This window comes from Toxoplasma gondii, chromosome XI (genome assembly GCF_000006565.2).
Source record: "Toxoplasma gondii ME49 chromosome XI, whole genome shotgun sequence".
Lineage (NCBI taxonomy): Eukaryota > Apicomplexa > Conoidasida > Eucoccidiorida > Sarcocystidae > Toxoplasma > Toxoplasma gondii.
Window position 1 is genome coordinate 3,557,556 of NC_031479.1, and position 20,844 is coordinate 3,578,399.

Here is a 20,844-nt window from a genome sequence, read left to right on the forward strand (position 1 = left end):
AGGCATCCAGCCGATGAGACGAAAGAAGAGGTCAGCTCACTCTGTCTTCCCGCTTGTCTCGCCACATTGCGGCTTGGAACAGTTAGTACCAGGGAACCTCCGAGAGCACAGCTCACACTAACGTCGTGTTTTTCAGAGAGAACCGTTTCGCCGTTTAATCTGTTTGCATCCTTTCGGTCTCGCGCCCTTCTCATTTTCTGACCATCATCCCTCGCTCGTTTCCTCTCTTCCCCTCCTCGCTTGCTCCTCAATACATCATTTCCTGTGGAGTTGTCTCGACGTACCCATGAAATCCGCAGCGGCTTCCCAGTCCATTAGGAACCTGTAAGGTTGCAGCACGAGCTTTATCGACTGCTCTAGCGACCTGAAGCAGAACTCGCCGTCGAGTTGAACGTCTGGTTTACTGTCCTCGCCTGCTCCGTTTCCTCGTGTCTCTCCTCTCACAACGGGGGCATGCAGTCCTTTGAAGTAGTCCCCAAATAAGCAGTGAAGCTGGTGAGATTGGTCAGCGTACCTCCTCACGGCTCTGTCTCCCCTGGCTGCTCTCGGCCGTTCACGGTGGTGGGAGGTCATCGAGCAGCATGCAGATCCCTCTCTCACTTCATTCCTTTCGACGAACGAAGACGAATGCGAAAGACTGACGCGGGAATCGGCTGTCTGTGGGGCGCCGACAGAGTACCCACGTCTGTTGAATTTCGTTTCCCTCAAGCCGTTGAGTTCGGCCTCATCAAACGAAGCCCTATGGCGCCCGATTTCGCCAGAAAGTTGCAGCGTGTCGTAGCTGCAAAAATCGTCAATAAGGCGAGCAGCTTGGCCAGAAGGCAGGACCCACCGAAGACCTGAGACTGTGTCGACAATCAGCGCCTCGTCTGGATCTTCTTCTCTCTCTCCGTGCATCCCCTCCCACCCGCCAAACGCGTTTCGCTGCGTCGCCTGTGCTCTGCTGCTCACCCTCGTGCCCAGCGACTCGAGTCTACTGCCTCCGTCTGGGCGCGCAACGCGTGGGGAAGGATTCATGCCCTGAGGCATGAGCGAACCGTCGCTGAAACGCGGGAGCCGGGGCGGGAATGCGCGCCGCCAGAACACTCCGCATCCCGAGGCGAGATTCGGAAAGAACGAAGCGTTTCGTCGGTCGCACCTGTGCGCTGACTGTGTGTCTCGTTTGCTTTCATCGAACACCGCCGAGCCGTCGAGGAGGGGACCCACGTCGGAGCAAGCAGAGACGAGTGTGGCCTTCATTGCCTCCTGCGATGCGACGCGAAACCGGTTCGCAAGGTCCTGCTTCGTGGCTTCTTTCTGTATCTGGGCCTCCCGTGCTCTGCAGGCCCAGTCATCCTCCGCTTCGCGCCCCTGCAAACGCCGCAGGTACCGCAGCACTGCAGGCAGAGCGCCCGATTGGAGAGCCGGAAGCGGGAGGAAGCGAGAGAGACCCCACTGCCACAGGTCCTCTCGAACCAAGCGCCAAGTGGAAGTCGAAGGGGATGGCGACGTCTCCCATAGGAACTGTCCGCCGTCGGTCCTAGCGAGCGCGGAAAGCGGAGACAGCGGACTACCAGACGAACACCCAGAGTTCTCTCCAGGGGGGGGAAGGAACGGGAGGAGCGCCTTCCACGGCGAGGCGATAGAAGAACACGGAGGAGGAAGAAGAAGGAGGGAGGGTTCAATCTTGTTCTCTCTGCGGATCGCATGCAACAGAAAAACTGTCTGCTGTCTCCACCACGGCTCCGTCACGCCTTCGTTCCCCGTGTCTCCCGTCACCTCGTGTTTTCGCGATCTCGACCTTGCTCGATTTCGCACTTGAGCCATTTGTTCTTTGAGTCTGTCCCCCGCGTCATCTAGGTCCGGACTCCTCGTTCTGTTTTCTCTGTTACCCTTCGCCCCAGGACGTGCGTCCACTTCTGTTGAAGCCTTGAGACCCTCTGTGGTTTTATTCCCAGTGAAGTACCCCCCGGAGAGGAAGCTGTTCAAGCGGTTGCTACTGCGTAGCATGCGTCTTGAGACTCTCGCAGGCCCCCGCGAAGCCCGCGAGTCGCCCTGACGTGTGGCGCTCGACACAGAGTCGCCTTCGCTTCCGTCAACTACTCTGGCGGCCATGTTACAGAGGTGTTCTCGTGCCTCTGCCTCGCAATGATTGAGTTCATCTTCTCTGAATTGGCATGACAACGAGCGAGGGAGATTGTCGCATCTGTGCCTCACCCGCTCCTCGTTCGTCACGCCTTTGTCTCCTCGCTCGACGGGACGCGGCCCTTCTTTGAACGATTCATCGGCCAAAGCAGGCAGACGTGGCTTCTGCGTGCTTTGAGGAACGATGACAGACAGTGTACCAGCTGAACAGCGGTAGACGCACCGAGTGGATCCTGGCGCCGCCTTTTCTCTCGCCTGAGTCTTGCCTGCATCTCTTCCTTCCTCTCCGAAACAGCTCCCTCCTGACCACGCCGCGGCACGAACAGCGATGATAGAAACCCCAACACACAGTTGTTTGGTGTTGGCAGGGAAACACTGCGCCCGCCTGCGCATGCGTCCGTTGGCGGTTTTTGTCTCCCCTCGGTGGCCTCTACCAGCTCCACAGCACGCGCAGCACTTGGAGCGAAGAGCGGGAAGAACGTCTCCTTCGTCGCCCTCGTCCCCATGGTGAAGCGACAGACACCCGGCGCGGTACGACCCAGACAATGGCGCCTCGTTTGCAATTTGTGTGCCATCACCGAAGCAGTCTTCGAAGACACAGAGGCTCTCCGCCACAGGTAACGATCTGGCCGCATCTATGAAAGGCTGGGCCTCTACACAACGGTCACACGAGGAGGCGGCGAAAGTAATCCAGTTCTCTGAAATCCCCTCTGTCTGCTCCGCTCCTGCCCCGCGTGAGCACGATGCAGAGAAACATGGTAATTCGTATTCAGTTCCACCGAGTCCATCCCACCAGACGCCACGGTCGTTGCCAGACGCAGGCCGCACAAACGAAGGGCAAAGCACCCCGGCATCGGGAACCTGCTGAGTCGAGAAGGGTGTCGTACGGACTACGCCAGGTCGCTTCTCGCTCTCTTCCCGCGCCGAGGAGGCGCACCACGCTTCGGTCGAGTTCAACGAAATCCTGGCCTCTTGGTCCTTCGGTGTGTGCCCCGCGTCAGTCCCCCTGCCATCGGGATGCTTCCTCGTCTCGGCGTCTCCCCAAATCCCGTCTCGATGTCTGGCGGAAGGGCCTGGGGCGCGGCGGCGCCTGCGGGCCATGGCGCCGTGTCTCCTCGCAATCGGCGCGCAGCCTTTGGGGTTCCACAGCACGACAATTGTCAGGCGCGAGAGCTCTAGAAGCACTTCTGCGTTCACGAGACCCCCTACCGAGTATGCAGCGTCCTTCTCGGCGGGATGATGCGAGGAAGGACCTTCTTGCTCTGTACACTGTTCCTCTTCGTTCGCCAACCGACCGCGAGCGGCAGGATCAGCTGCAGCTGTGTCCCGGTCAACGGGCGAATTGTCGGAGAGACTGCGCACGCTCTTCTTGCTCACCGCTCGTGCATAGGACGCTTCATCGTCGCTCGCAGTGCGTTTCCTTAGTCGTTGGAGAAGGCGACTTCTTTTTCGTCGCCCTTTCCTGCATTCGTCTTCGTTTCCAGACAGCGTTTCGCGATGTAACAAATCCAGTAATCTCCGGACCCCCCTCTCCTCGCCTCCTGGGCCCACTCGGCGGCAGTGCCCTACCAGCGTGCCACCTCCGGCCTCGCTTTCGTCCGTCTCTGAGCAACTTTCCGCCATTAGCAACCGTGTCAGAAGCTTCTCTGTCGACCTCCCTGCATGCGCCCCTTCTGCGTCGCTCGCTGGCAAATCCCGAGGTTCGAGCGAACTGAAAGGCGACGTTCCTGCCCCGTCTCCCGGAGACAGCAACACGCGTGGAACTGTCTGACTCCCTTCACCCCTGTCTCTGCCCGGCTTTTCTGTTTCCAAATCACGTTTTGCCCGCAACTCCTCGAGCGACGGCTCACGTCCGCTGGCGCGTCTTCCCGAGTCAGCGCTCGGGTGGCCCTCTGGCTCTCCCTGGCATTTAGTCGGGTGAGAAGGCCCTTCTGCAGCGTCGCTCCCCCACCTCTGCAGGCCTCGGAACTCCTGCGCAGTCGCACATGCTCGCACAGAAGAAGGACCTGCGTCTGCGAGATTCGCGACTCTTCGGCTGTCTCCCCGAGAGAAGATAGACCGGAGGAGACGCCGAGACGAGACCCTTGCTCCTTCTCCAGGTGAACGAGGAACGTCGCTCTGTCGATACTGGGACGAAGATCCGTCGTCATCCTGAGTGATAGCACGCACGGTGCATGTGTGGCCTGCGTCTTGAGGAGACGGACATCCTGGCACTGGGGCAGGCCTTTTTCGCCTCGCCACATTTGATCCGGTGAGCGTGAAAAGCCGCTTCAGGCTGACGATTCTGCCCAGCTTCTGGCCACTCGGCTCAGGAACCAGAGGCTGTCTCTGGAGAGCTGAAGCGGCATCAGGTGTCAAAACTGGGTGCTGCTCCATCTCGCGTTCGCTGCGTCGAAGCAGGGAACGATGGACGCGTAACGATAGTCGCTGGAAGAAAGATGAAGACGCCTCTCTCGAATCCACTGCAAGGTTTTGCGTGGATTGCTTGTGCAGACATGCTTCGGTGTCTGAAGGGAATCCCAGGACGTTTCTCTTCTCGTGTGCCCGCGAAGATCCCCAATCTGGATCTCCTCCTGGCAGAACGTCGCTTCTCCCAGATCGCCGGAGGGCGCCTGCTTCCAGCAATCGCTTTAGCTCCGTCTGCAGATCACGGCCTCTGCTATTATATTTGCTCAGCGAAGAACTCGAGAAGAGTCGTTGGGGGCGGAGTCCTTGACGACCCCATGCAGCATGCAGGCCTGAACACAGAGGCTGAGTTTCATACTCGTGTGGGAGTACGAGAGAATACCCTTTCTGAAACGGACGACGTGGCGGCCATGACGTAGAAGCAACAACAAAGGGTAAAGAAGCGCAAGAGTCACTTTCCGGAGGGGCACCCCCCGGGAACCGGAGACAGCTGGGGCGACCGAAATCAGAGGAAGACGAGGTGTACAGGTTGGTATTTTCCTGACACTGGGGCGGCGCTCTGGATAGGCTGCGATGCGCCACAGCATCGCGCCTGGAACTCTCTTTTGTCTCCCCACTCTGCTCACATTCACCCGCCTGGAGAGACAAAGAGCGCGAACGGCAGCTCGAGATGCGACGAAGAAAACTAGTCCTGTGATCAAACGGCGAAGTACGGAAACGCATGACGCCACCACGTTTCTCCCCAGTCACCTCTCTGATGGGTCCCCGTCTGCGCTGAGGCATGCAGCCGTCTGCTAGGTCCGCACATGCCGCTTCCCATCTGGCCAGCGACGGTGAAGGCGGGAGTGGTGTCACTTCTGAGGGAGCAGGGGATGCAGCGGCTGACTGGAAAGCTTCCAGGCAGTCCTGGTACAGAGTAGACAGACGCCGGACGTCGTCGTCGGAAATCTCGACAAACAGTCCACCGACGCTATCGTCTTGCACGAGGAGCCTCAACTTGGGCAGGCGCAGGTCGGCCACTTGCTGGGTCCCCGCATGGCAGAGGTCGCCACCGACTCGCAGTGCGACAGGGTGAACCAGATACGTTCCGAAGCGAGTTCGTTCTCCCTCCTCCTCCTCTTCGCCTCCGCTGCTGCTTTCTTCCTCGCTGACTTCATAATCCGTCATCCCACGAGAGCCGTCGCTCTCCCGCCCAAGTCGCCAGCCCTGAGATCGACCGTCCTGTTCCGCATTTTTAGCGCCCGACACGTCCGTCCGTGCTCGTTCGCCTCCTCGCTCCTGTGGCTGCTCCCGGGCGCCTTCTAAACTGTCTCTTCCCGTGCAACTCCTCTCCGTTCCGCTGCTGGAATAGCAGGTCCTCCCCCTGGGTTCTGGCGCCCCCTGTGTCGCATCCTGGCCGCATGCAGATAACTCATTCTTTCCCAGTCTGCCGTTTGCCCTAACGGCATGCGCTCTTCCACATACTCCACCGGGTACCTTTCCTTCTTCACTTAAAACTGGCCAGGAGCTCTGTTGGTAACACGAGGCCGAGAACGCGGAACGCAGACACAGGCATGCGTGCGACGCTCGGAAGCAGCACACACCGCATGCGCAGTGGGCGACCTGCTGAAGAAACGCCTGGCAACTGTGAATCCGACTGACGCTCCAACCGCTCCACAGGACCGCGTAGCGGTCATACGCGGGGCCTGATGCACGCGTAGCACCTGGGCCCCGAGGGGACGCAGCCTCCGGAGGAGACGAGGGGGCACAGAGCGGAGTCGAATAGGGAGGCGCATGCGGAATCACCTCGAGGACGAGGTTGTCCTCCGCGTCCCCAGACGCCGACATCGAAGGAGTGAAGCACGAAAGGGAACGACTTTTTCGAATAGTTCCTTCTTTAGAGCGGGTACGTTTGGCAACCTCCGGCGCAGGTAGGGTAGTCGGAGATATGGGTCCTTCTGTCTCGCCAAGAGCTCCGAATCCGTCGCAGTCAAGCGAGGCGGACGCCGCGGGCTCGAGGCGAAAAGGGAAACGAAGATTTCGTCCCTCTTCGCGTTTGTTCTCGAGTCGCTTCCACCCTCCTAAATGACTGTCTAAAGGAAGCCCCGACAGCCGGGAAGCTGAGCCTGGCAAAGGCCCTGCGTGTGAGAAGCAGTGGCCAGACCCTTCCACCCCTGATGTGCACCGGAAAGGCAACGCTTCGCTGGCTGGCGATACATTCCTACACAAAGGCGGAGGTCCGCCAGCTTGCGACCGTAAAGCTGGAGTAGAGAGCGCAGACGAGGACGAGCGAAAACAAACCGAGTCTGAGCGGGAAGGGACACCGCGAAGAGGAGGGAAAGGCAGCTCAGAATCTGTCGTCCCGGTACCAGGTACTCGCACGTCGCAGGGATTAGCGAACGCGTCACATCGGCGGACAAGAATTTGTGAGTCAATCACACCGATGCCGAAATCGATGAGAATGCCGTCGTACTCATCCGCCGCTATCCTTTCAGGTGGCCTGTCTTTCCTTCGTGCCGCACGCCCTCGAGTTCGACGCTTCCTCTGCGTTTCAGCGCAGTCTCGGCATTCTCCGCGCCCTTCAAAAACGACGTCACAATGTTCATCAGGCTCGTGTGGCCGTCGCCTTCGCGGTCCTCGTTCTTGGTCCGTATTCGCAGCATCAGTCAAAGTCGAGGTCGTGCCTCGGCTTGTCTTTCTTCTCGCGTTTCGGCTGGTCTGCTCCGTGTCGAAAGTCTCTGGGCCCCGCGCAGAGAAGCCCGAGGGAGGCGGATCGCCGCTCTCGCTGCTAACCCCCAGAACCTGACTTGATCGGATCCAGGGTCTTTTGGAGCGTCGGCTTTCGCGGAGGCCGTCCGTCATGGCCCTCTGCCCAGCGCACCGCCCCCTCATGTGGCGCGGTCGCCCCTCGCTGTCTTCCGGTGCGCCAAGAGGCACGAGACATCTCACGGGGCTCTTCACGGCGACGCACATGTCGGCACAGTAGAGCTGCTCCACATTTCCCGTTGCCAGCTCTGCCATGAAAATCTCGCTCCTCTGCATGGCCTCCCGGACACGGCACCCAGCTCGCGCGAGCACATACTCCCGCTCAACGGGCTCCAGCGCCTCGCTGAAGGCCGACAGGGCGGCGCTGACGGCCGCCGGAGACACAGTGACCACGATCGGGCCTGACATTTCGCCATACAGAACGAGGTCTGGGTGGGCGGGTAGTCGCTTGAAGACCTGATCTACGCGAAGCCAAAAGTATTGCCCACTCCGTTCTCCCCGCGGGCCTTGCCCGGAGGGAGGAGAGAACTCCTGGGGTCTCATCTGCTGACGAAACGAACCACCTGCACTTCGTCGCATGAATGCTTGGGAAGGAACACCCGTGCATTCTGCGCCCTTGTCCCTCCTTCTCCGTCTCGAGTCGGGATCCGCGGCGCGTGTGGCAGCATCGGCAAGAGCCGGGCTTGCCACGAAGTCGCCTTCCTGTGACAAAAGCGACGGCGGCGTCGCCGCATCTCCCGGAACTCGAGTTGATGCCTTGCGTCTCTCTTCTGGATCGCTCTCTTGGTCATCGCCGTTTGGACTGTCCTCTCGATTCTTGGCTTCCGAATCGAACGCAGAGCTGACTCCAGGCGCCGGCGCTGCGGACGAGGCTGCCAGTGGGCCCGGCTCTGCCACTGAAGACAAGCGGTACGAAGACGAAGAGTGAGGACGCCCGAGAGAGGACGAGGAACAGGTGGACGGGATACGAGAGAGAGAAGAGGGCTGCGAACTGGAAAAAGGGACTTTGAAACTCATCGCGGAGTCCCGACCAGCCGAGCAGCACGGATCTGTTACAAAAAGAGGTACCTCATGCGAATGACGCAAACCTAACGACCGAGAAGACAGCAGGTATCGTGGTGATGGCTGTTGTCCTGCTTTGCCTAGATCCGGAGGAGCACGTTCCGTCGACGCTGCACAATGGCCAGGATACGAGGGTGGGGCGTAAGAGCGCACGATTTGACACATGGGGGACGAAGACGAAAAGCGATCGATTAGGGAAATGTCGTCGCAAAACAACGCGCTCGAGCCCCTGCCGTCCGCCCAGTTCAGCCGCTGAAAGTAAAGTTCATTGCACGTGAACAGGAGGCACCGTTCACCGCCAGCGTCCTCGCAAATCCTGTCTTCTCTGTCTCCTCGTCTCGTGCCCCGCTGCCACGAGAATGGGCTCCAGTCTCTCACAATCGCCCCCCAGTCGGTCTTTCTCTCTGCGGCGACCTCTAGGTTTCGGGGCGTACGAGGCCAAGGAGCCCTTCGTGGAGCTTCCCGCCTGTCCTCACTGTCTTCGTCGTACCGGCTTGCCGTCGGACGCCAGGCGGGAGACTTGGCGACGTTTGCTTCGGTTCCATCGACCTCGCATCTGCCCTCCGTGGTGGCCAACCGAGGGCAACTCCACAGTTTCAGCTGCACACTTTTCAGCACGAAAGCGATGAGAAAAGCCTTTGTGAAGCGTCCTGAATGAAGAGCCTCGATGTTGCGGAGAACGTCTTCTCTCAATACTTCCTCGTCCCACTCCTCTTCAAGAGGCTGGTCGTGGTCCGCCCCGCCCTCGAGCAAAGGATCCGAAGGAATCTCCTCCTGGCCAGCGCCGACGTGTGGTGGAAAGACTCCTCGCGGGTCCCACTCACTCTCACTTTGGGCAGCCCCGCCATGGGACGAGGGCGACGAATCAGCTAATACCTGACCACGCCCAGGATTTGCCTGGAAGCCCTGCCAGGCGGAGGAGTCATGCGAGAGCAAAACCGAAGAGCACGCGGAACAAGGAGCGGAATTCGACACCGGCGAAAAACAGTAACATCCGTTGGACGGTGCAGCGAGGCATTGTCCCGGGAGAAAGCCTCCGGCCATCCCTGTCCTTTCAAAGACGAGTTCTGCGCCATCTGCGCCGGCAACCACAATCTGTCGCCCTCCGTGGCGCTCAAACACGCGGTCGCCTGTCGGGTCCTTTGGCTTCAGATCCGAAGACTCCTGCGGATCTTCTGGAGTCGCGTCGCGAGCAATGGGCTGCGCCACGAGGACCAGTGTCGCTCCAGCAACTTCAGGCACGCCGGATTGCTCGGCTCGGCACCTTCCATTCGTCTCGACGCCTTCTGCTCTCGCCTCACCACAGCCACACCAGGGGTCCCGAGCCTCTGCACCTCCGCCGGACCTGCCGGGGACGGGCGACCGACCCATCATCCGCGGACTTCCCGACTGCTCCGGAGGGCCTTCGCCTCTCGCCTGGAGCTCAGACGAGCAACACGGCCCCACTGGCCCCGGAGCGAGGTGCGCTTCCGCTGCCACGTCAATCGCAGAAGACAAGAGAGACGCAGTTCTTTGTCTAGGTCCAGCAGCGTTCGCGGCGTCGAATCCCCCGTCCCCTGGTGCGGTCCGCTCCACCAAGAGGTCGCCTCTCGGCCACTCAGCGCTCCCCTCGCCGCGCAATGCGTTGAAGGCCATCGCGCCCCATCCGGCTTCGAGGTGATACCGTTGTCTCTTGGTCGCCCGTTTGAGCGACATGAGAGCCACTTGGCGCAGAGAAATTATTTCGTCGGCCCAGAACTTCTCTTCGAAGGCCCGAATCGTCTCAACGTCTCTCAGCGACCCTTCAGCTCTCTTCGCCGCCTCCGTTACGACTGGGCAAGCCGGGCAAAGGCAGCCAGACTGCGAGGGAGGCCCAGGATTCGAGTGGGACTGAGGGCACGAGGGCCAATGCTGTTTCGCGTTCGGTGTCAAAGATCTGCGGAGAGAACGGAGGACTGGCAGACCCCCGGATTTGATCAGGAGGTGCCGACGCCACGCGGCGACGTACGCTTCGCGCTCCTCAATCGACGGTTTGAGGTTCCTGCAGAAGCACAGAGACGAGAATCACAATTTCATGGGACTCCTGTCCACGCACTGATCGCGACGAACATCCACCGGCATCACCACTGCACGTTTCCCTTCCGGCATTCTTGAATTCTCGCCCTCTCGTGACACGAATAATATTCGCATGCACAGTGGGGACCTAAGAGCGAGAACGACTACCCTACGAGTGGTGTCTCTTCGGGAAACAACAGCCGTGTGCTAAAGGTCTTTGTCAGGAGCCAGACCCAAGCGTTCACAATAGGCTTACATGTGGTCGGCGACGGCACCGTAGACGAGGTCCGAGTAGAGGCAAATGGTGTACTGGATCCACTGAAAAATGCTAGTTATTTGATCCTTCTTCAGAGTGAGAGTGCAGGCAGGAACGACAAATGTGAGACTGATGTAAGGAAGTGAATTGTCTTCCTCTTCTGTATAAACAGCGAATTCTTGGTCGGCCTGCGGCCAACAGCCCATATCTGCGGCGCGCGCCGTTTCCGGCTGTTCACTTTGCTCGCGGCTTCGACGGCTCGTCGTCGAAAACGAGCTTGAAGAATCCGGAGCATCAGCTGTGACCCGGCTGCTCTCATCCCAGTGGGTCGTGCCTCTCTCTCCAAATACCTCTTCAGACTGTGGTTCTCTCTCCATCCAAGAAGAACCAGGCACAGGGGAACAGAGGGCTCGACCACCGTGGCCTTTCCTCGAATGCGGCCGAGTGCGTGACAGCGGAGGGAGGCTCGCCGCCCGTGCAACGCTGTCAGGAAAACGTCTTTGTCGATTCTGGAGCGTCGAAAGGGGACGCCTGCAACGTGGAGAAGCTGAAACAGTTCGCGACGATCGACGAGGAATGTAAGCTCGAGAAGATCGATACGCGACTCCCATACCACGCGGTTCCTGGGTATCTTCTCCCTCCTTGCCTGCGGAAGGACAGCGTTCCGGATCTACGTCGGAGAGCGACCTTGGTTCTTGAATCACTGCCGAGAAGACGCTTTCCCGTTCCGTCAGGAGTCTGTCCAACTCGGGCGCCTGGGACAAGCGCAAGTGACCTTGCAAGGAAGAGAGGAATTCGCTTTCCTCCTCCCTGGAGAAGGCCACAGTCCCTGGAAAACTCCAGGTGTCTCCGCCGGTCTCCTGCGCTCGCTCTGTCCAGTCCATCAGGCTGTCTCCCTGCCGCGTCCTGCGTTCGCACCCCGTCTGTCTTGTCCCTCCGTCTCCTGGCAAGTCCGTTGGCATCCTCGTTCTCGCGTGGCTCTCTCTCTCTCGTTCCCCGGCCTCTGAGTCGAGCGAAGACAAACGGGGCATCTGTCCATCGCTGCGGCTCTGCGCCGTGCGAGGCGACACAGCGAACCGGGGACTCGCTAAGCCCCGTCTGTCAAGAGTGGGAGAGCTCGAAGTCTGTGAAGTGGCAGGGTTCAAGACGGCAGCACGAAGCGGACGCCGGAAGGTGCAATCTGAGAAAATTGACGCAGAAGGCGCGGCTTGTTGTGGGGTGAGAGCTAAGCGGAGCCACAACTCGATTCTTCCCGGTCGGAAGATGTAGGCGTGGTGGGGCGCACTTGCTTCAGCTCTAGCAAGCATGTCGTCCAGAGAAAACAAATCGTAGATCGTTGTCACGGCGTCTGCGTGACTCTGAAGAGCGCTGCACGTATCGCCCTGTCCTCTCGAGTCCGCCTCCGACCGCGAAGTGACACGGAAGGAAGAGGAGACGGAGGACGACGCAGAAGGCGACCAACTCGACGCCCGAACGGGCTGTGCTTCCTGTTCGACGTTTGCTCTTCCAAACCAGGCCTCGGCAGGCAGTGACGAAGACTGGCAACAAACTCTGAGATGGTTTGCGTCTCGCTCGCTGGCAGGCCGATTGCCAGTGCCGTCGTCTTCCGTGGAGCTCTGACAACGTCCATCAGCCCCCCTGAGAGCGCCTCTCAGTCTCTTTCCTCGCCGCCCCTGTGAAGCGCCCGGATGCATGCGGGATCGCCGACTGTCCCTGTCGAACGCCCGTGGCAGAGACGCATCGGAGGTGAAGGTCGCCTGGCTTCCACGTGGCCGCAACCGAGGAGTCGTTCGTCTCCCCCTCTCACCTTCTGCCTCGCCTTCCGTGAGTGCATGCGCCGCGGCGCCGCCACCAGCATCAGCTGACTGGCCCAGAGTTGGTGCACGTGGCAGAGGCAAGGACGAGGGCGGCGGCGTCGACGGGGAGAGCGGCTCATACGATGGCTCTCCAGGCAGTGGAGTCCGTCGGAGGTTCACGCCACACTCCAGCCCGGCTTCCACTGTTTCTGCATCTCCCCGAGAGGGCGGGGAGCGTCCAGTGATAGGAACGGGACTCTGGTGAGAAGCGGCCGCCTCCGCCGGTCGTGCACCCGGTCTTTTCTCTGAAAGGAGAAGGCGACGGTACGCAGCAGGATGCGGGATCCAAGGACTGAGGGGACCGCGTGGATCCAGTTGGTCGAGGTAGATAGCAGAATTGACGAATTCAATTTTTTTGAAATAGACGGGAGAGGCGGAGAGACCGATGCTCCGAGAGCACATGTTGTTCCCATCTCTCGGAAGCGTCGCTTCGCCTGCGGATTCCGATCGCATGCGACCCCACGATCGGCGAGCAAACGGAGGACAGTACGCAGATAACAAAGACGGCAGATTTTGAAAACCTTTACGAGAGAGCAGAGAAAACGAAGACCAGGGGCGGAGCCACGGAGGCGCCCTTGTCGACCCCAGTTCTCCACCGGTGTGGCCCCCCCCTCGCTGTCCCCCTACACCCTCCGGAGTTTGAGCAGAAGCCCACGCCGGCTGCGGCGGAGGGAGAAAACTGGGGCGAGGCGGCACAGCTGGCAGACGGCGAGGTGAGCCACTTTCCCCCCTGGTCCCCACCTGGCTGGCGTGAAAGAGCGATCTTGTCGCCCGCGATGAAGGCGAATGCGCAGCATCTTCTGTCCTTGCAAACGGCAACCTGGTCCCCAAGCGCTGCCACGCGGCATGCCGCCACGAGCGAGGCGCCTCCTGTGTCCCCGCTTGTCGCCCTTCCTGAGTTCCTCTACCACTTGGCACAGAATCAAGAGACGAGTAAGACGAAGGACGCCCACGCCCCGGGACCGAGCTGTCTTCACCAGTGAGGCTCTGCCGATCCCCGCTGATCTCTGTATCCGGATTCGACACCCTCTCCAGTCTTGGAAGGTCGATGCCCGCCCTCTCGCCTTCTTCGGCATCCAGAGCTCCGCGTAGCCTCCACTCCTCCTGCTCGGGTTTGTCTGTCGCTTCCCTCTCTCCACAGGCGCTCGCGCCGCTCAGAATCCGCGAAGCATCGCCCCTTCCGTTTCTTCCTTTTTCACTCTGCTGAGTACTGGAGCTGCACGCGCCCAGCGTGCTGTCTCGTCCGTCGCTGGCATCTGCCCAGAGCTCGCTATCGTCCTCTCCTAGATCTTGGTCGGCGCAGGGATTGAGCAACTCTTGCGACCGTGAGGAGACGAAACCTTGCTGCAAGGAAGCACGAATGTCATCCTGAGCGAGCGTCGTCGCTTCCTCCGACTCCGGCCCGACAATGGAAGGATCTGCCCCCGGCAACTCACCACCTGAGAGCGGCAGGTGACTGCCGAACGCGGCTTCGCGCGCGGCTGTTGCATGCACGTGAGAGGAATGTGAAGAAGCCGACTCCCGTGAAGTAGACCGTGTGTCGTCCACATGACCCAACGCATGTACCTCTTGCTCGCAGTAAAGCGTGTGGATCCGCTCGGTCCTCCAGCCTAAAGCAAAGATACGCCCGCCTTCACGAATCTCCCCCTCCTCGATGCGTAGCTCGATCCGCGTCGCATAAAGCTGAAACCAAAACGCCGACAGCACACCAAAAACGACTACGTAGATGCGCGTGTAATCACTATCACCGTGGCATAGTGATCCACATATTAAGTTGCTAATACGAGTTAGAAATAAGTGGTGGATAAGTTGTGATTCTCTCAGGTGCACCGGTAGGAAGAGCAACCGCACCTGTGATACGGACTTCTGGGCGACCACCGCACCCGAACACGATGGTGATAAAATACATTCCAGCTGAGAAGAATGCTCCTGAATCAACTTATGTACCGACACGACCAGTTCGACCCGATATCCCGGCAAAAGGAGAGATTCTAAAAACTCACACGTCTAGCCCGCACTGGATACGTCTGTATGTCGATTTACTAGAAACCGTGGGAGGAGAATATAGTCTAAAGTGCAACTCCGCTCGTGGACACCAAGACAGCATTGTCCGATTGCATGTACAAAACGTGATTGGCGGGAAATGCCCCGAAAACTCGACCACTCTCTCCACGGGCTGAGACGTTGCAGCACACAGCACTCCAGGCGCAGGGTCTGAAAAAGACCTGTCTCAGATATGATTACTTCCAGGACGATGGTAAGGAGAAACGGACGAAGACCAGCCATGTCTACGACCCAGACTGAGGTACACAGTAAAGTGCGTGTGATAAAAAGCTGAACGAGTGTATGTTTAATCTCCTTGGTCCTCTTGGAGTCTATTCAATAAGTGAATCTAATCGAGTAAAAGTGGTGTAGTACTCAGAAACATATCTGTCTCTTTCGTCTGTTTCAAGTGTTCCTCATGCGCCCATCCGGGTCTCACAAGGAGACGCTGCGTACACAGAACTGTTGATCTCTGATGTATCGTCGAAATATGTTTCATGCCCTAGGTGTGTTGGCTTTTGCGCTTTGTGTCGCCAACGCTTGCCTTCTGCCCTCTCTGAGTCGCCTCAAGAAAAGGGGAGATGGCAAACGACGGCATCGACCAAATCCTCGGAAGCAGTGCGTCCCCGTGTCTGGTGGCCTCACCTCTATGCGCCTTATAACACTGGCGGCAAGACGCGTAAAAAAGGAGCCTCCGCCTCCGTCGCTGCCCCGCAGAAACGTGAGCCACTCATCAGAGACAAGAAGTAACTGTTTCGCGTTCTTCCAGTTTTCTTCTTCGACTTCCACGCTCCATTCATTTGCCGGCAGAGTCGTCACTACCGTGAGAATGTCTTTGACCTCGATGGTCACGGGTCGCGAGAGAAGCCGCAAGAGATTCAGCTGAACAAGGCGAGTCACAGCACACGCACGCGCAGGTCCGCAGAGCCTCTTGAAAGGCAGGCACGATCTGGCACACACAAACGCCCACGGATACGTTTTTCAAACACAAACAACAAGCTCAAATGCTTTGCCTCGCGACGCGTTTTTGTTCTGTGTGGTCCTTGCTTTCATACCCTCCGACTCAATGCTCTCGAGCGGGGCCTTTTTCGCAAATGTTCATCTTGAAGACAGGCACATGGATGCAAACGAAAGAGTCCGTTTCGACAAGTAGTACACAATGATGAGGACACCTTTCTACAAGGGAGGGTGCTTTCCCCGTTTTAAGTGTTTAGATTTCCATCTTTTCCAGCGCTAAGGTCGATCGGACGCCAAGCCTTATCCCTTCTCGCGTGCTGTTTCCTGTCACCGTTCTTTACCTTGATCCGGAGTGACCGGATGCAGCCGTAGGTGACTTGCAGGGGGAAGGAGAAGGGCAGGAGAACGTTGTCTTTGAGGCGAAGCTTTTCGAGACAGAGCTCCCCCGCGAGAAGGGAGAAATTCAGCTGATCTCTCTGGATGTCCTGGAAGACGGAAGACAAGGCGGCATTCAGCCGCGAGAGCAGCAAGGACGTCAGCATCGCACAGTCGCGTCGCTGTTCTTCGTCGCCTCCGGGTCCCCCTGCTCTCCTCGCTCCGAGCTGCGGCGCCTGAACAGAGCGGCGCTGCCCTCCAGAAGCTACCACTGCATTCGAGATAGCACGTCCGAGTGAGAACGCGGAAACGTTGGTGGGAGGCGGAAACGCGAAGCGCTTAACGACGCAGGTATTGACCTAAGAGCGTCCAGTCAGAGGCATCATCCTGCGGCAGAGGCGCCAGCAAACAAACGTCGGCTGGAGACAACGGAACGGAAACAAGGCAGACGAAAAGCGAGCTCGAACAAGTGGTAAGAATACCACGGCACAGCCGCACCTCGTGGCGAACGGGCACACAGAGAGTCCCGTTGCCTCCGGTGTCCGAGACACCGGGAAGGGATGGGATTGCCTGGCAGAGGTCAAATATAGCGAGTTTAAATCGTCACGATGATGTTTCTTGCTCTACTCGGTGATCTAACAGAGAAGGCCGGGACGGGCCCTCCAGAAAGGGCGCGCTTTCTCGGGTTTGCGTCTTGATCGACTCAATTTTGGAAACCGGCTCCACTCCTTTCTCTTGACGGAGTTGACCTGAAACGTGCGGGTGGGTGGTATGAACTTTTTCTCTGCTTGCTGTGGCAGGCGGCTCTTCGCGAGCTCGCAGAGTGCCGTCGGTCCGCAGACTTACGACAGTTCCTCCCCTCTGCATTCCTCTGTCGCTATCTAGATGCCACACGGGGACTCGACTTGAGGTTTCTCTCGGCCTATCGGAACCCCGTCGACGAGCACCGGCGCGACTGCTCCAGTGAAAACAATCGGTACGGGGAGTCCCCGCACCGCTGACAAAAACTGGTCGTGGACGATTGGAACGGGTACAGCTGTGCCTGCCGAAACTCGACAAGGAACGTGAGGACGTTCTTGGATCCCAAACACCTCTTCACCTAACAGAAGACAACGGAGTCAAGCACGCACCGTGTCGGCGGGCGCGGCACCGGCAGGCAGGGGAGTAGGGCGGACTAAAGGGAACAGGAATACGGAAGAAGCATGCATAAAGCATTTTTTAAAAGGTGCCAGCATGCGTCCGTCAAGATTCACGTCTGAGCGCTTCTAGCGAAGGAAAAGAAGGAATCTCAAGCAGAGTAACGAAAAGAGAGAGGAACTGGAAGGCACCGACACACCTGCCCAACGGTCATGGCCAGCAGCTAGCGAGGAGAGGTGAACGATCAAGACAGAGGAAGGCTATATCCCACGGATCCGGTTGGACTTGAGGAGGACGCATACCTTTACTGAGAAAAAGACATGCAATACAGAAAGCAGTGAAGGACTTGACGAGGTTCCTCTTTGCAAAATGGGCAGTTCGCCAAGAAGGCACCGGAGTCCTGTTCGGTCAGCGAGAGGGCGCCAGCTGCTGCCACTCAGAACCTTGATGAGAAAACTAGGAGTGGGTGTACTGACACGGGATTCTGAGAAACGTAGGAGTGAGGTAAAGTGGAAACAAAGAGTAGCTAACTGTCCAAATGTGGCTCAAGGTCCTCGAAAGTTGGATGCTGCTCCGCCGGGCTTGAGATGAGACACCTCTGACGGCGATTTCGTGAAGAACCTTGACGGGGGAAAAAGTCCGGAAAAGGAAATCGTGGTCTGAAAAAACAAAGAAAGTGCAGGTCTGTTCGACTATCGGACGCTCTTGTGCAGTGAACCTTTAGATGGCGGAAGGGAAGTGGGCAGCAGCGCCACAGAAGGAACGGAGATGGCTTTGAAGGCAAGATAAAAACCGGAGAATACGAGGCCCCGAAAGTGCGAAAAATGACACCAAGGGGGGAAGTACCATTGATTTAGAAGCGGACTCAGTGTGTTAAGTCACTGTTGTCGGCGGTCGGCACCCGCAAAGAGCCAGCACAGCGCAGGGCCAAACGAACAAAGGGACGGAAAAGTGAACGAAGCTGACAGGGTTGTTTTCTGAATCAAGAAGGAAACAAGTGACAGCATGGAGAATACGTCAGAGATGAAAGGAGGAAACAGGGAACCCTCCCGTACCAGCGACTCTCGAAACCCACGCTTTTGAGAAAACATATCGCAGCGATATCCGTGCCCGGAAACGCGGAGAAGTTCAACATGACACTCCGTAGAGGGACTTTTCCGCGCCGTGAGCGTAGTCCTACTTCCCTCGGAAAAAGTCAGTACTCTCAAGGGGATAGTAACTTTTGGAAAAATGCCTTTTCTTTCGGTTGGCACCAGATGCAGCGGAAAGTCAAACCGGAATGTCTTACCCTGAATGAGGGGCGCCGACAACCATGATGTCGTCCGCTGAGTGCTGTCCACAATCATCTCGAGCTGCATGCACTCATCTGGTAGCCGAGACCTGGCATTTTGCAACACGCTCTACTCCCGTTTCTTGGCACGTTAACAAGACATCAAGCACTGATGAAGCGGGAGTGGAGACAACGCTCCGTCATGCCGCGTAACATGAAGTTGGTCACCAAAGTGTTAGCACACAAGGCTCCTAGTTGCACGGCCCGTTGACACCGCCTGGGGGTTGTAATCATCGACGTAGGGATAGTAGTCTTTTCAGTCTTGTGTGTTCCAAGGCTCTGAAATGGTGAAAAACTGCAACCGTTTCATCTTGGCAAACCCTTTTCGGCCGGAAGGCTGGAATTTATTGAGTGTCTGTCTGCTGTTTCCAAGTGTCGGTGGTTTCCACTGGAAGTCATACCGCCACTACAGAAGCTCGAGATTCATGTCGGTACAACACCAAGTGTTGTGGCTCTGATTTTTAAGACAGGTATGACAGAGGACATAGCAACGCTTTTAGCGAGAAATGTATGTTGGGGATGTGACTGAAAAGCTAGGAACAGAAAAGCAATGCGTGTTTCGTCCTTGCTGGGGAAACTCCGTGTTTAGCCCACAAAGGGGGGGATCGCGAAACAAACGTTGGAGTTGACAGATCGCTTAGCAAAGAACCGAAGGAAGATAAGCATCTGTATCGGTCGAGCATATCATATTTAGGACGAAAACAAGCTGACATCTCTTTGCAGTCTCCGCAGCAGAGAATTTGTCTGTTGCCTGCAGGGACCGCCAATGCTGACCGAAAGCCACGGGAGTTTTCCTATTCTGCAAACTTGTCTCAAATATGTAACACACCCGCGCCACTGTGTCTAAGCCATCTGTACCAAGGGGCTTGCCATTGAAAAGCCTGTGTCGCAGGATTTCTTTGCTTTGAGTCTACCGATTCAATGGCAAAGACGCTGTCAGCATGATCCTCGCGGGCATCTGCAGAGAACGGGTCAGCCTCACTCACTTCCACTGAGTGCACAAGGAATTCATCCAAACGCATATGACGCTTAAACAGTGGCAAAAGGTCCATGACAGGTTTTTCGAGGCGTTTTTTCAGAGTTCGAGCGATCTAAGACACAGTTTACAGCCAGCCAGTGGCAGCAGACACCAGATTGTGCTCACTAAGGCAACGCGGTAGTGGCAAGCCTTCGAAGGTCGACTGTGTATTGCTTTGCCGTTTCATGGCAATTTGTGTGACCAACATGGATAGGAAAACAGTAGTGTTGTGTTTCTTTTTTTACAGGATGTCGGTTGCATTGCGGCCGTGTACAGGCAGTCCACAAGTGGGGAAGGTGCTAAATTTTGATGAACTGTTGGGGAGATCGTTCGGGGGGAATGTTCACATCATATACGTGAAAGAGCTTCTCTCGTTTCCGTCCAAACTTCGTGAATATGCAACCGAATTGATCTCTGGCGAAGATACACTGTTCTTATTATATCCACCACTCCATGCGTGTAACCCCGAGAAAGCATAGCGAAGCTGCGTATAGGACACATGCAGGAGTGAGTTGGGGTGGTCGACTGAAGAGACGTCTCTCTGGGATTGTCGTATATAGATAGGCACGCATCACGTGCACCGGGTCCACAGAGCCAGGAAAGGCACAAAAAGTTGGGGATCATCCTGGTTCATCCGTCAAGGTCCCCTTGTGAGAATGTATGAAAAAAGGGATAGAGCTCACGTCGGGCAAGCAATGGTCGTTTAGCGCCTCGAAAGGCCTAAACGTACTTGCATTTAAGCAGGTATTGTTAGGCTTCCTGCTAAATCAGATTCTTCTTTTTCCAATAGCAGTATCGATGACACAGTTTCCGCTCTGTTTCGGTGCCTTCCCGGTCACAGATATGGCCGTTTCAAGTACGCATTTCCATGCAGCCTTCTTTTCGTTCGGGAAGAGCCACGCTGACGAGCGTTTTCTAACAGTCTTTTGTTTCAACGATGTACACGGAGCAGCAATTATTCACTGAGGCCACGACTGCTCAAGGCTCTGTCAGCCGGTCATCACACCATAAGGGTACCCAATATCCTCTAGAAGATGTGCTGTTTAGAAGCGATGGCGTAGTCACGATTAACGACTCGGTTCAGTGAACTTCGGCACCAGCTGTCGTCTATCCTGGAAAAAGTGGCGGCGAGCATGCTGCTTGAGTCACCATCCTAGATGTAATGTCGTTCCTGCTATACAAATTCCTACTGACATCATTCAGCAGCCAGACATCCACTGGTTCTCTCGAATGAGAAATGCCTTGCCATGAGGCTACAGTCAGTTGGGAACTAGCATCGGTCAACAGTTTCCAGCAAATCAGCAAACTCCTCGCGAACTCTAGTCTATCTGGGTGCGAGGGCCCTTCAGGAAGCGGGGGTGAGTTCCTCCGATGCACACGAGAGGGAGACCACGTTGAGGGGCCCGTCCGCCTCTCTGTCTTGGCAAGACGCAGTCATTCAGTCTTTTGTGATGACATACAGTTCGTCACTCGCACAGCACCGCACAAATGGGCCCGGACT

The 20,844-nt window shown here is 57.4% G+C and overlaps 1 protein-coding gene across 1 annotated transcript in view; it reads right to left on the reverse strand.

Annotated features, from left to right (window-relative positions):
• The window catches only part of TGME49_313630 (hypothetical protein), a gene marked incomplete at both ends in the record, with an annotated part of 46,187 nt that extends 30,162 nt beyond the window's left edge, over positions 1 to 16,025 (reverse strand). Inside the window, 4 exons of the mRNA XM_018782781.1 lie at positions 285 to 10,357; positions 10,628 to 14,166; positions 15,172 to 15,408; positions 15,825 to 16,025. Coding sequence (XP_018635412.1) covers positions 285 to 10,357; positions 10,628 to 14,166; positions 15,172 to 15,408; positions 15,825 to 16,025 — 14,050 coding nt within the window. The remainder of the gene's footprint in view (positions 1 to 284; positions 10,358 to 10,627; positions 14,167 to 15,171; positions 15,409 to 15,824) is intronic.
• Between the last annotated feature and the right edge of the window lie 4,819 nt (positions 16,026 to 20,844).